The sequence below is a fragment of the Aplidium turbinatum genome, chromosome 2, assembly GCF_918807975.1.
Source record: "Aplidium turbinatum chromosome 2, kaAplTurb1.1, whole genome shotgun sequence".
NCBI classification, from domain to species: Eukaryota; Metazoa; Chordata; class Ascidiacea; order Aplousobranchia; family Polyclinidae; genus Aplidium; species Aplidium turbinatum.
Window position 1 is genome coordinate 1,025,184 of NC_137473.1, and position 15,381 is coordinate 1,040,564.

A 15,381-nucleotide genomic window follows, 5' to 3' on the forward strand; every position below is an offset into this window, starting at 1 on the left:
AGTTATCATTTTGTGTGAGCGAGAAAGTTTCTTAAATGTTTAGATTTGACCATATATTTGCTGTGATACTATATGATTCTTTAGTATTTCTTTTAATACGTATTTTTTCTTATTGGCTTGAAAAGGGCTGTATGACCATCCGAAAACGTTCGCTATTTGTTTTATAATGTTAAATGTAGTGTTGTTGCTGAGTTATGTCTGTTTATGGTACAAATAAGTTTTGATACAAAACACATTATTTTTTAACACATAACACCAGTGACGGCTGGTGGAGTTTGGGAGCAGTGGGGCTGCAATAAATAATCTGGGGGGCGAAGCCCGTCGCTGAGTTCGCCGAATGCGAACAACTTCGCCCCCCAGAAAAATTTGAAAAAATACATTAAATTTGGAGCGTTCTGAGCATGTTTTTACCCCAAATTTTGAAAAAATGCATTCAAATTTTGTTAAAAAGTTAATGTAGCCTATTCCTAAGCTATAATTTGAAGAAACTAGCAGTAGGCTATTGCTTTGGCGACAAACTTTACTAGTATTGAGCTTAGTCTTGACTAATGACTAGCCTAGCCGTTGCATACAAGGTTCAAGTGATTTTGAGATGCTCTAGCACGTCCTATAACCTGTTGAATACCCTAACTCTACAGTTAACACTTCTACATTCATGGCTCATCGCTACTCTCCGAAATAAAAACTAACTTTACAGTCTGTAAAGTTATTCGGTTAGGTGGGGCTGTTTTCCATGCAGTCCCAACAGATTCAAAAATTGCTGTAAAATACCAAAAGAGGCGGAGCTTCAAGGATAATTCTTAGCTAATTAAAGAGCGCTTGAAATCCTGAATCTCGGGCTGCAGAGCAGTTTGCCCAATATCGGTGTTGCCAAACGAAACTTTTAATATTTTAATTTTCGATCCGCAATTCTTAAGTGAAAAAAGTAACCGGGTCGAACAAAGTGAAAGAAAAAGATATTTCCCTCTTCTCGTTCTTTCAGGTGGGGCTGCAGCCTTGCAGCCCCATGGCACGCAGCCCCACTGCATAACACATTAATTCTGCAATTCGAACTCACGAATAAAATAATTCCTTGAGACTCATTTTTGTTACCTCTGTGTCATCGGAGTGTAGTTACGCCAGCAGCGGTTCTGCTGTTATCAGGGGATTATAATTTTATTTAAATAAAAAAAAAATCCCTGCACAGTAGGCTACCCTTCTAAATGTTGTCTTGATGAGCTATGAGCTGCTTCTGATGCAAGCCTTGTCGAAACAAAGGCCGGGTAAAAAAACTAGTAGGCTAGGCTACTACTTTGACAACTTCTCCTCTTCAGTCAATTCACGGTTGATCGAGTTAAGTTGTACATTTTATTTTCAAACGTCATACTTTTGCCGATCGCTCCACAACATGCCTTGACGTCACAGGATCGCATAAAGCAGATGATGAGCGCTCGAGTGACGTATCAGACGTCAAATAATTACGTCACAACAATAGGCTACAAGCTAAATTAAACTACAAACATGGAATTGCTTGAAGATGATTGCTTGGTGGCCACGACTGCCGCTGGTGGCCTCTCCGACAATTTAAACAAATACTGACGGAAACCCTGACAAACATCCCAAGATTGACGGTTGAGGCAACGACCACACGTCATCAACTCTGACGTAGTCAGTGGCCACACAGCAGCATGCAGAAACCTACTAGCGATCGGGTAACATAGGGCGGTGATGATTGATAAACAACTGGTGGATGAAGTGGGGGGTTCCCCTTACCGCAGCAATTATTTTTACAAAAAACTGTAATTAAGCAAAAATGAAAAGTTTAAAGGAACTACACAATGACACCGCGTGCAAGCACGTAAAATAAAACTAAATCACGTCGCTCTAATTGCAAACGTCATCTAATCGTCATCAGAACTACGTCGTGCGTCATTATTAGTGATAACGGTGCGCTTAACTTGTCGAGAAACTTCAATGACGTCACTACCATCCTGGGAAACTTCCGCATTCCGATCCGGAAGGGAAACCTGCAAAGAAATTTTGAAATTATTCGGAGGTGTGCTTCAATTGCTGCTTGGTGGCGCTAGCAAACGTCGCCAGTTCGAGGTTAGAAATTTCTGCGCAGTTCGTTCTACAAGTTCTAGAAGGAGAACAATGAGGATCCTTGATCACGATTTCAAACAAACCAGCGATGTGATAATGCAGTGTGACGTCATCAAACAATAGACGTATCGTCGCCACTCACGTTGCTAGTCTTTTCACTTTCAACTATCACCGTTCGCGTCACTGTCGTCACGGTGACGTCAGCGCTTGTCTGAGTTTCCACTTTGACGTCAGCGCTGACCCTTGACGTTTCCATCTGCGTAGTAATGAAGTCATAGTTTTCACGGAGAGCAGCCTAGCCCGTTGACATCTCATGCCCAGGCACCAATTCAAACAGCTTTTACATTGATGCAACGTCTGCAGACGTTGATTCAATGTAAAAAAATGTTGATTTGCCGCCTGGGTGATGGCAGGTAGGTGGGTTTATGTTAGGTACAAATGCCATTGTCATCGACAAGCGCTAGATTCGATTGTAGCATGTGGCAGGATTGTGAACTTCCTGGACGGCGTAAGTGAGAAATGTGCAACGACCGATGGAACTAAGAATGAAGTGGAACTAAGAATTAACTGGAACTACGAATGAAGTGGAATTACGAATGAATGTGGAATTACGAATAAATGTGGAACTAAGAATAAAGTGGAACTAATAATGAATGTGCAATTAAGAATGTAGTGGAACTAAGAATGAAGTGGAGCTAAGAATGAAGTGGAACTAAGAATTAACTGGAACTAAGAATGAAGTGGAATTACGAATGAATGTTGAATTACGAATAAATGTGGAACTAAGAATGAAGTGGAACTAATAATGAATGTGCAACTAAGAATGTAGTGGAACTAAGAATGAATGTGGAACTACGAATAAATGTGGAACTAAGAATGAAGTGAAGCTAAGAATGAAGTGGAACTAAGAATTAACTGGAACTAAGAATGAAGTGGAATTACGAATGAATGTGGAATTACGAATAAATGTGGAACTAAGAATGAAGTGGAACTAATAATGAATGTGCAACTAAGAATGTAGTGGAACTAAGAATGAATGTGGAACTACGAATAAATGTGGAACTAAGAATGAAGGTGGAACTTACTGAGTGAAGCGGAACCTCTGGAACTTCTTCGTTGCCAGTCTCTATAGCGCCTACAGGTAGAGATACGACAGCCGCTGCAAAAACATTACAAGTTTCAGGAACAACAGAAGATACCTCTGACACCTCAAACAGCTGAGGTGGTATGCTTACCTTCAGCATCATTCATCTCGTGCTCGCCACTGGTGGTCGATGATGATACAATTGATGATCCTCTAGATGGTGGCCGAGAGTCAGCGCTCCTGCAAACACAGTTTCCTGTCAGTCTGCTTCGGTCACCACAAGTTTTAGATTGCGACAATTTCGCTCCTAAGGTCTTAGACGCAGTCAACCATGACCGAAAGCATTAAGCTGGTCGCAAGTATCGACAACAAAACATTAATTACCTATCAGAAGTTGCCGCGTCATCTCTATCCTTTGCGTCGCCAACGGCATCGTCATCTGAAGACAAACACATTTAATGTTGTTAGAAGTTAAAAACTTTCAAAGTTTGTTTAATGACGAGGTTACCCCCCAGATCGGCCCTCTCACCTTCATAATTCCCGTAAATAAAATGGGGCTTGTTTGGGTCGTCGGTTTCGCTCGCACTAGGTGGCGCCTCCATGAACGTGTCCGATGACTCGATGCGGGCCTGTCGAATGAATGGGATGTTAAATTGTGAGCGTCACCTCAGCTTCGAACAAACAACCATTGTGCGGTCAAGCCATAACAGCTTCTCTTGCAACAATGACCTGGTTGGATCGCATGTTTATTCTATTTGTTGAAAGTGAGATTAGGCATGCACTAACGCCCGTCGACTTGGGCCTCAAGTCACGAGCATGGCAATTGTGGTAACTATTGTGATAACATTGTGGTAACAACTGTGGTAACATTGAGAATGATGATTTAACTTTGACGTCAGAGTACGTCAGAAATTCCCAACAAAGTGAGCTCTGCCTAAGATTTATGAAGCCGCCTTGTTAGAGACAACTTGCAAAAGATTTGTTGGTTGGTGGAACAATCAAAGTTTCATTGGCACAGCGATGCTTCTGAGCATCGACTCTGGAGCTTTCAACAATTCTATCCTGGTGATGCAGTTGGAGGAAGAAAACTGGACGTGCTGTATGCAGTCACAAACTGTTTTGTCAGTTCAGTTAATTTTGTTCTGTTGGCGAACAAACAAAAATATGCAAAAACACAATAAACATAAATAATTCGCACAAGGAAAGACCAAAAATCAGAAACGCCGCAACTTAAAACCGGGGTGGCCGGTCGATTGGTCGACAGACATTTGGTCGACAGGACGTTTGGTCGACAGACATTTGGTCGACAAACATTTGGTCGACAGGACATTTGGTCGACAAGACATTTGGTCGACAAGACATTTGGCCGACAAGACATTTGGTCGACAAGACATTTGGCCGACAGGACATTTGGGTTAGAGTTAGGGTTAGGTTAGGGTTAGTTAACCCTAACCCTAAAATGAATCGTTCTGTCGACCAAATGTCTTGTCGACCAAACGTCCTGTCGACCAAATGTCTGTCGACCAAATGTCTTGTCGATCAAATGTCTGTCGACCAAATGTCTGTCGACCAAATGACTGTCGACAAATTGTCTGTCGATCAATTGACCGGGTACCAAAACTGGGAATAATTTGAACACACCGCGCCTTGTGCATATTTTAACAAACAGAAACGACAGGAAAGGTCATTGTGTGTTGGCTCTTATGCTCGAATCAGACAATTGGGCTTGAGAAGAAGACACAGAAACAGGTGCACAGGCACGACAACGACTAAATTTAAATTAATGATTAGGTCGCGAAGATTGCGTCACGCGTTAGACCTCGCCTACCTTGTTGGACGGTGTGGAGGTGCTATGGGCCGGCCTTGTGATCGGGAAGGGGTAGGGGGAGCTCACGTGACCTGCAGAACCAGGAAAAGGAGAACCCAGTTCGGCCGCTAGCGCGTTGAATCCTGCAATTGTGAAAGTTAGATAGTGAAGTTAAACCAAACTCTAGCACCATAAATGGTCTGGGTATGAAATTGCTTTTCGTCGCCTACCCTGTGGGGACTTCTTGTATCTTCCACCATCCGAGCAGGCGGCATGGTCAACTATCATTAAAACGCCCGGAAATCAGAAGTGCCTGAGGGACGATGGAAACAACGCTCCTGATAGGAACATGGTCGCAATGTCGCGTTTGAGTTGAAATGTTATCAACACAAGAGTCTAATGAGAGGTTGTGACCTTCGTGAAAGATCTAGCGCTGGTGGAATTCCTCCTCAGGTAGTTGCACAAGAACATAAGTGAAACTAGTGACGTCACCTGACGTATCATAACGCGATCCCCCATCGACTTGTGTATTTCGGTGATTCCCCTGTTCGACAACAGGCTCGTTGAAGACAGCGATCAAATCCCTCCGATCAATATCCTCCAGGGCGGCAATCAACTTCTCATCTGTTTGGATTCAAGGACAATTTATTTCGTGCAAATCAATAATTGTAATAAAGTGTCAATCATTCTGTCAGAACAACCAATCACCTGTAGCTTTTTCCCCTTGAGTCTCCGCCCATATTCGAAGCATGGCAGAGCTCTGTTCCCCTGGGGAGCCCCCGTCGCATTGTCTTTGCACTTTCCAGACTTCATCAGCACCGAGACCCAACGCTCCCGCGAGCTGGGGCCACTGAATTCCCAACTCTGCTGCCACCTTTTGTCGCTTTCGGTCAAATAACCTTTCCCCAACTGAGTCACCTGCAAGGTCAAACCAAACTGATCCATAAACTCTCAAAAAATTTAGAAAAATATTTTAGTTGGAAATAAAACAAAAGTTAGTCAGTCCAGTGTTTCCAACTCTAGTTTTAGTCATTCCTTTTAACCATTCTTCCTCCCACCACCCCAACGTGATATAACGCTACCGAAGTGACTAACTTGGTTAAGATTACCGAAGTGTAATCGTATAAATGCACTGAGGACTCTGCTCCCAATTTTAAAGCTTCAGTTGTTTCGTTTCGCTTCAAACGTGAGAAAGTATTTTACACGAAAACACAAATTCATCATAATTACTGCAATGCGTAATCATGACGTCAGACAAACATGAGCCACTATGACGTAACAAAACGACGGAACTAAACATCTGTGGAAGTACATTGGATGTTACTATTGCTTGGTAGTAAACAAATCTGCTCGGGGAAAGCCCCCTGGATATTAATGACGTGTCATCATTTTAATCTCCATGATCCGAAAGTTCTCATGCAACGAACATGGCAGAACAATGCAAAGATATGGGGAATACACCTAACAATGTCCACGTCACAATCACAAATATGACGTAAGTTAGACAAGTTTGGGTGCAAATTGAAATAAAAGTAATTGAACAAAGTATGTTCGTGCTACGTTTCTATATGGCACACCAAACGGCATCTCCTGGCACATTGGCGTGCCGCAGTGCACCTGTCGTGTGGCAGTGTGCTGTTGACATCTTTTAAACGTTATTTCAACATCAATGTACGATAACACAGAACGCGCATGAGCACAACCGATCAAACAATTTTACTCAACGTAAATTCAACAGTAAGCATCAACTACGTCAAGCAACAATGACATCAAACGGATGACGACAAGCAACGGGTACGTCATACGGATGACGACAAGCAATGGTTACGTCATACGGATGACGACAAGTAACGAACTGTCATATCTTGGTCCATGGAGCAGCTCCTTAGGCGTTGCAGTGGTATAATGGTGGGAAGAATATGCAATTCCTCCATGAGATGTTTCCATCCATGAAGAAGTTGTCATCAACGACGACGGTTGGAACGAAGACGATGAAGAGGTAGATAAACCACTTTCATGGAGAACATGAGAAAGTAGATCTGAAGTATCATTGCCTGACGCACAATCTCCGACATCCAAAGAGTCTGATGACAATGTACGTTCTTTCTCTATCATAAAAGCGTTTTCTTTTATAGAATCCACAGCAATGATATTGGAGCAAACTGATGGTGGTTGTTCTTGTTTCAGAGATGTGTGAAGAACGTTTGGCAGAAACCCAGGAGATAAATTTATGGAGTCAGGAGTGATTGAGAGAACATCCGCTTCTGCTTCTACTTCCCTGATGACGGAGTCACAATCTAAAGAATCGGATGAGAGGGGAGTGCTAGGGTCTAATGCATCCTTATCATTCAAACTATCCTGATGAGAGTTCAGACTGTCAAGAGACAGCTCCCCTGATGATGGCGAGATACGGGTGCTGCTCGTCACAATAGGAATCGGAATAGCAGAAGATCTGTGTCCGCTTGAAGTCAACGTTGATTGAAATCCTTGCTTATTGGAACAAAGTTCGCGTTTTTGAATGACCTCTGATCGTTCATCAGTGATAAGCCTTTGCGAGCCCGGGACTTTGGGACATAATCCTTGAAGACCCGGGCTTGCTTCTAAAAAAGGATTTTCACTGGAAAGTATATTGCCACTTCTGGTTGTCATGTGATGTTCATCGTGGGAGGATTTTGGAAAGTTTCGTTTTCCGTTTCCATCTGATGATGCGGAAAATGGTGATGCTGATCGGATTTCAGCTTGATTGCGTTCCCATTCCTCTTTTTCAAGAGCAGGAGATGTCTTGTAAGTGTAGACTCCATCCCGGAGTGCAATGTACTTCTCGCTGTTCAGAGGAGGCTTGCTGTAAAATACATCACTTCTGAAGATGCTTTCTTGTACAGGAGAACTTCCTCCACTCTGTTGAAACTTTACTGAGAAACTGCTCCCAGATGAGGATTCCGATACTGTGGAATATGCATCGTAGCAAGGCAGAGTATCGTTCATTGCCCTTACCTTGGGCTTCTTCTTCTTTGATTTAGGAAAGCTGCTCTTTCTGACAGGGAGCTTGGAAGCTGATGAAGCTCGCATCATTACCTTCGAAGATGCAGTTATCCCATCATGAGTTCTCAAGTTATCTTTGTTAAGTGTTTTACTCTTGGACCGCGTTGGTAAACTTTTTGATAAACCAGTTCCTTTGGAACTCTTCGACTTCTTTTCGGTCTTCGTTCCCAACGATTGGCCTTTTGCTATTGGAATACGACTCCGTTTTGGTTTGAAATCTTTGTCGTGATGAAGATCTATAGCTTGTTCGTTGCTCGTTTGTTCTGAATTTCCTCCGGAATGTGATTGTACGTCATTGATCATTCCTGGTGAAGTTGGACTTGGATCGCTCTCACTACTCATTGTCACCAAATAATCGCAGCTAGTGGCCTCGTCATACGCCATCGACATGTAAGATAAATCTTCAAACCGAGCGGCCTGGGCTCGGGCGGTTTCAGTGTCCATGACATCCATGACACTTCTAGCCGATGGAGCCGCTGGGACAACAGTTTCTGATACCTCAGTGACATGTTGAGTTTTTTCAATAGTTTCGACAAATTTTGACAGTTTTTCTGAGAAGGAACCTACCTGCTCTTGAGAAATAATGGTTTCCAATGACGTGGAAGAACGATCATCATCTTTGTTATCAACATCACCTTCCTTGTCATCCTTATGATGCTTCCAAGCTCCTCCTCCCGATGCAAATAATCCATCATCATGCTGGATGTTGAAAAGCTCTTCATAGTGGATTATGTTGCTCCTGGGTGTAGACATGGTGTTTGGAGGAGCAGATGGACTTGCAAAAGAAGTTTCATGGAAGATCAGTCCCTCTTCCCTGTGAAAGCGGGAAGACAATGGAGATGACAATCTGATAGGACGTCCGAGTTGTTGAAAACTGTCAGAAGATTGAGTCGTGGTAACCGTCGGGGAGGCTGAGATCAGCTTTTCCGTGGAGTAAAACTGCTCTGAAGCAAACATTTCTGATGATGAAAATTGGAAAATAGTCCCCGTAGAATCAACCGAAAGTGATCCATCTTTTTTGGATGGAAATTGACGGAAAGAAAACTCATCTCCTGCTGAAACCTCTCCAACAGAATCGGCAGTCTTGGGAGTAGACACACTATTAATGCTTTCATCCAGTGATATCATTCGAGATGTTGATGCAGACTCATTTCCAAAGAATGCTGGATGGAAATTTGATCGCACATCACTAACTACATGCTGCTCAACTGCTTGATTGTTGTTAGAAGTGAAAACTCGACTGGAATCGCCGTAAACAATTTCTTCATTTGTTTCAAACACATCTGTTGCTATAATTGGACACAATTGAGGAGCAGAAGGTGTTTGTCGTTGCGTGGAATGATCTTTGTCTACATTTGTGTCACAATCTTGAAACATCATCAACGACTGATCGTTGACTTCTCCTTTCCCAACTTCTTGAAAATTCTCTGGGAAAATTAATATTTTTTCACTTTCATCATCGTCATCACCAACGCCTTTATATAGCACCTCATGATCTTTTTCGTGATAAAATTGAGGAGAATCATGCTGTTGAATTCGGCCATCTTGATTATATCCAAGTTGAATTTGATGATCGTCAGCTTCCTTGTGATAGTTTTGATCATATTCGTGTTGGGTTTGGTGATCATGAGCTTTTTTGTGATCATCTTCATCATATTCATGTTGGATTTGGTGATCATGAGCTTCTTCGTGATCATCTTCATCATATTTATGTATTTGTTGATGATGATCTTCCATGTAATCGTGTTGATCATATTCATGTTGAGTTTCTCGATCGTGAGGTTCCTTTTGATCATCTTCATCATATTCACGTTGAATTTGGTGATCATGATATTCCTTGTGATCAACTCGTTCATATGCAGGTTGGATTTGGTATTCATGAACTTCCTTGTGATCATTTTCATCATATTCATGTAGGATTTGTTGATTATGACCTTTTTTGTGATCATCTTGATCATATTCATGTTGGATTTGGTGATCATGATCTTCTTTGTGATCATCTTGATCAAATCCAAGTTGGATTTGTTGAACATGATTTTCCTTGTTATCATCTTGTTCATATTCATGTTGGATTTGGTGATCGTGATCTTCCTTTTGATCATCTTGATCATATTCATGTTGGATTTGATGATTATGAGTTTTCTTGTGATCGTGTTGATCATGTTCGTGTTGGATTTTTTGATCATTATTTTCCTTGTGATCATCTTCATCATATTGAGGTTGCTGATCATAAGCTTGCTTGTGATCATCTTGATCATATTCATGTTGGATTGGATGATCATGATCTTCCATGTGATCGTCTTGATCATATTCATGTTGAATTGGATGATCATGAGTTTTCTTGTGATCATCTTCATCATATTCATGTTGGATTAGGTGATCATTATTTTCCTTGTGATCATCTTGATCATATTCATGTTGGATTTGGTGATCATGAGCTTCTTCGTGATCATCTTCATCATATTTATGTATTTGTTGATGATGATCTTCCATGTAATCGTGTTGATCATATTCATGTTGAGTTTCTCGATCGTGAGGTTCCTTTTGATCATCTTCATCATATTCACGTTGAATTTGGTGATCATGATCTTCCTTGTGATCAACTCGTTCATATGCAGGTTGGATTTGGTATTGATGATCATGATCTTCCTTGTGATCGTGTTGATCATGTTCATGTTGGATTTGGTGATCATGAACTTCCTTGTGATCATCTTGACCATATTCATGTTGGATTTGGTGATCATGATTTCCCTTGTGATCATCTTGATCATATTCATGTTGGATTTGGTGATCATGATCTTCCTTGTGATCATCTTCATCATATTCATGTTGGATTTGTCGATCATGATCTTCCTTGTGATCATCTTCATCATATTCATGTTGGATTAGTCGATCATGATCTTCCTTGTGATCATCTTCATTAAATTCATGTTGAATTTGTCGATCATGATCTTCCTTGTGATCTTCTTCATCATATTCATGTTGGATTTGGTGATCATGAACTTCCTTGTGATCATCTTGATCGTACTCAGGTTGGATTTGGTGATCATGATCTTCCTTGTAATCATCTTCATCATATTCATGTTGGATTTGGTGATCATGATTTTTCTTGTGATCATCTTCAGCATATTCATGTTGGATTTGGTGATCATGATCTTCCTTGTGATCATCTTGACCATATTCATGTTGGATTTGGCAATCATGATCTTCCTTGTGATCATATTCATGTTGGATTAGGTGATCATGATCTTCCTTGTGATCATCTTCATTATACTCATGTTGAATTTGTCGATCATGATCTTCCTTGTGATCATCTTCATCATATTCATGTTGGATTTGGTGATCATGATCTTCCTTGTGATCATCTTGACCATATTCATGTTGGATTTGGCGATCATGATCTTCCTTGTGATCATATTCATGTTGGATTTGATGATCATGATCTTCCTTGTGATCATCTTCATCATATTCATGTCGGATTTGATGATCATGATCATCCTTGTGATCGTGTTGATCATGTTCATGTTGGATTTGGTGATCATGAACTTCCTTTTGATCAAATTCATGTTGGATTTGGTGTTCACTATCTACTTTGTGATCTCCTTCATCATATTCATGTTGGATTAGGTGATCATGATCTTCCTTGTGATCGTCTTGATCATATTCAGGTTGCAGTTCTTGATCATGATCTTCCATGTGATCGTGTTGATCATATTCATGTTGAATTGGATGATCATGAGTTTTCTTGTGATCATCTTGATCATATTCATGTTCGATTTGTTGACCATTACTCTCCTGGTGATCACGTTTAGGTTGCTGATTATCAGCTTGCTTGAGATGATCTTGATCATATTCATGTTGGATTTGGTGATCATGATCTTCCTTGTGATCATCTTCATCATATTCATGTTGGATTTGGCGATCGTGGTCTTCCTTGTGATCATCTTCATCATATTCATGTTGGATTTGATGATCATGATCTTCCATGTGATCATCTTCATCATATTCATGTTGGATTAGGTGATCATGATCTTCCTTGTGATCATCTTCATCATACTCATGTTGGATTTGATGATCATGATCATACTTGTGATCGTGTTGATCATGTTCATGTTGGATTTGGTGATCATGAACTTCCTTGTGATCAAATTCATGTTGGATTTGGTGTTCACTATCTTCCTTGTGATCATCTTGATCATATTCATGTTGGATTTGGTGATCATGATCTTCCTTGTGATCATCTTCATCATATTCATGTTGGATTAGGTGATCATGATCTTCCTTGTGATCATCTTCATTATATTCATGTTGAATTTGTCGATCATGATCTTCCTTGTGATCATGATCTTCCTTGTGATCATCTTGACCATATTCATGTTGGATTTGGTGATCATGATTTTCCTTGTGATCATCTTGATCAGATTCATGTTGGATTTGGTGATCATGATCTTCCTTGTGATCATCTTCATCATATTCATGTTGGATTTGTCGATCATGATCTTCCTTGTGATCATCTTCATCATATTCATGTTGGATTAGGTGATCATGATCTTCCTTGTGATCATCTTCATCATATTCATGTTGGATTTGGTGATCATGAACTTCCTTGTGATCATCTTGATCGTACTCAGGTTGGATTTGGTGATCATGATCTTCCTTGTGATCATCTTCATCATATTCATGTTGGATTTGGTGATTAAGATCTTCCTTGTGATCATCTTCATCATATTCATGTTGAATTCGTCGATCATGATCTTCCTTGTGATCATCTTCATTATATTCATGTTGAATTTGTCGATCATGATCATCCTTGTGATCATCTTCATCATATTCCTGTTGGACTTGATGATCATCCTTGTGATCGTGTTGATCATGTTCATGTTGGATTTGGTGATCATGAACTTCTTTTTGATCAAGTTCATGTTGGATTTGGTGTTCGCTATCTACCTTGTTATCTCCTTCATCATATTCATGTTGCATTAGGTGATCATGATCTTCCTTGTGATCATCTTGATCATATTCAGGTTGCAGTTCTTGATCATGATCTTCCATGTGATCGTGTTGATCATATTCATGTTGAGTTGGATGATCATGAGTTTTCTTGTGATCATCTTGATCGTATTCATGTTCGATTTGTTGACCATTACTCTCCTTGTGATCATGTTTAGGTTGCTGATCATAAGCTTGCTTGAGATGATCTTGATCATGTTCATGTTGGATTTGGTGATCATGATCTTCCTTGTGATCATCTTCATCATATTCATGTTGGATTTGGCGATCATGGTCTTCCTTTTGATCATCTTCATCATATTCATGTTGGATTTGATGATCATGATCTTCCATGTGATCATTTTCATCATATTCCTGTTGGATTTGATGATCATGATCTTCCTTGTGATCGTGTTGATCATGTTCATGTTGGATTTGGTGATCATGAACTTCCTTGTGATCATGTTCATCATATTCATGTTGAATTTGTCGATCATGATCTTCCTTGTGATCATCTTCATCATATTCATGTTGGATTAGGTGATCATGAACTTCGTTGTGATCATCTTGACCATATTCATGTTGAATTTGTCGATCATGATCTTCCTTGTGATCATCTTCATTATATTCATGTTGGATTAGGTGATCATGAACTTCCTTGTGATCATCTTTATCATATTCATGTTGGATTTGATGATCATGATCGTCCTTGTGATCATCTTCATCATATTCATATTGGATTTGATGATCATAATCTTCCTTGTGATCATCTTGATCATATTCATGTTGAATTTGTCGATCATGATCTTCCTTGTGATCATCTTCATTATATTCACGTTGAATTTGTCGATTATGATATTCCATGTAATCATCTTCATCATTTTCATTTTGGATTTGGTGATCATGAACTTCCTTGTGATCATCTTGATCATATTCATGTTGCATTTGGCGATCATGATCTTCCTTGTGATCATCTTCATTATATTCATGTTGGATTTGATGATCACAATCTTCCTTGTGATCATCTTCATGTTGGATTTGATGATCATGGTCTTCCTTGTCATCATCTTCATCATATTTATGTTGGATTTTATGATCATGATCTTCTTCGTGATCATCTTCATCATATTCCTGTGGCAGTTCTTGATCATGATCTTCCATGTGATCGTCTTGATCGTATTCATGTTGAATTTGTCGATCATGATCTTCCTTGTGATCATCTTCATCATATTCATGTTGGATTTGATAATCATGATCATCCTTGTAATCATCTTCATCATATTCATGTTGGATTTGGTGATCATGATCTTCCTTGCGATCATCTTCATCATATTCATGTTGGATTTGATGATCATGAACTTCCTTGTGATCATATTGATCATATTCATGTTGGATTTGTTGATCATGATCTTCCTTGTGATCATCTTGATCATATTCATGTGCGGTTTGCTCATCATGATCATCCTTGTGATCGTTGGGTTCATATTCATGTTCGATTTGTTGATCGTGAGCGTCCTTGTGATCATCTTTGATATATCGGTGATGTGTTTGTTTATCACAATCTTCCTCTTGACCAAATTTGACATATTCGTTATGTGCCTGATTTTTGTAATCTTTCTCATTATCATCTTTCACATATCCGTGATTTGTTTGTTCCTTATAATATGTCTCGTGATCATCTTTGACATGTTCGTGACCTGCTCGTTCGTCAAAATCATTCTCTTGATCATCTTTGATGTATTTGTGATTTGTTTGGTCATCATGATCTTTCTCGTAATCATGTTTTAATTGAGCAAATTCATTGTGATGAACTGGATCATATTCATGTTCTTCTTTCTGATCACCTTTGACATATTCGTGATCTTTTTGTTGATCATAATCTTCCTCTTGATTATCATTTACGCATTCGTGATGAACTTGGTCGTCATGATCTTGCTCGTGAACATTTTTGATATACTGGTGATGTGTTTGGTCATCATGTTCTTCTTTCTGATCATCTTGATGTACGTGGTCATCATAATCTTCCTCGTGATCATCTTGGTCATATCCGTGATGTACTTTGTCAACATGATCTTCCTTGTGATCATCTTGTGCATATTCGTGATCTGTTTGTTCATCATAATCATTCTCGTGATCAACTTTGCCATATCGGTAATGTATTTCGTCACAATATTTTTCATCTGGATCATCTTTCGTGCATTCGTATGGAAAAATGTGATCTCGGTCTTCTTGTTGATCATTATGAAAATTTTGCGCATAATCACTTTGAGTGTTATGATGTTCTTTCTGTTGATAATCATGAACATCGTCTTGGTGTTCCTCGTGATCGCCTTGGTCATGTTGACTTTGATTATCACGATTTTCATGATGATGATCT

General features: G+C 39.9%; 1 protein-coding gene across 1 annotated transcript in view; it reads right to left on the minus strand.

Annotated features, from left to right (window-relative positions):
* Positions 1–1,334: 1,334 nt before the first annotated feature.
* The window catches only part of LOC145765542 (uncharacterized), a 45,334-nt gene continuing 31,287 nt past the window's right edge, over positions 1,335–15,381 (minus strand). Inside the window, exons 39-47 of the mRNA XM_082577379.1 lie at positions 5,682–5,891; positions 5,466–5,597; positions 4,995–5,116; positions 3,696–3,795; positions 3,551–3,605; positions 3,318–3,406; positions 3,168–3,241; positions 2,225–2,338; positions 1,335–2,006 (exon numbers count right to left, since the gene is read on the minus strand). Coding sequence (XP_082433505.1) covers positions 1,881–2,006; positions 2,225–2,338; positions 3,168–3,241; positions 3,318–3,406; positions 3,551–3,605; positions 3,696–3,795; positions 4,995–5,116; positions 5,466–5,597; positions 5,682–5,891 — 1,022 coding nt within the window. The 3' untranslated portion in view covers positions 1,335–1,880. The remainder of the gene's footprint in view (positions 2,007–2,224; positions 2,339–3,167; positions 3,242–3,317; positions 3,407–3,550; positions 3,606–3,695; positions 3,796–4,994; positions 5,117–5,465; positions 5,598–5,681; positions 5,892–15,381) is intronic.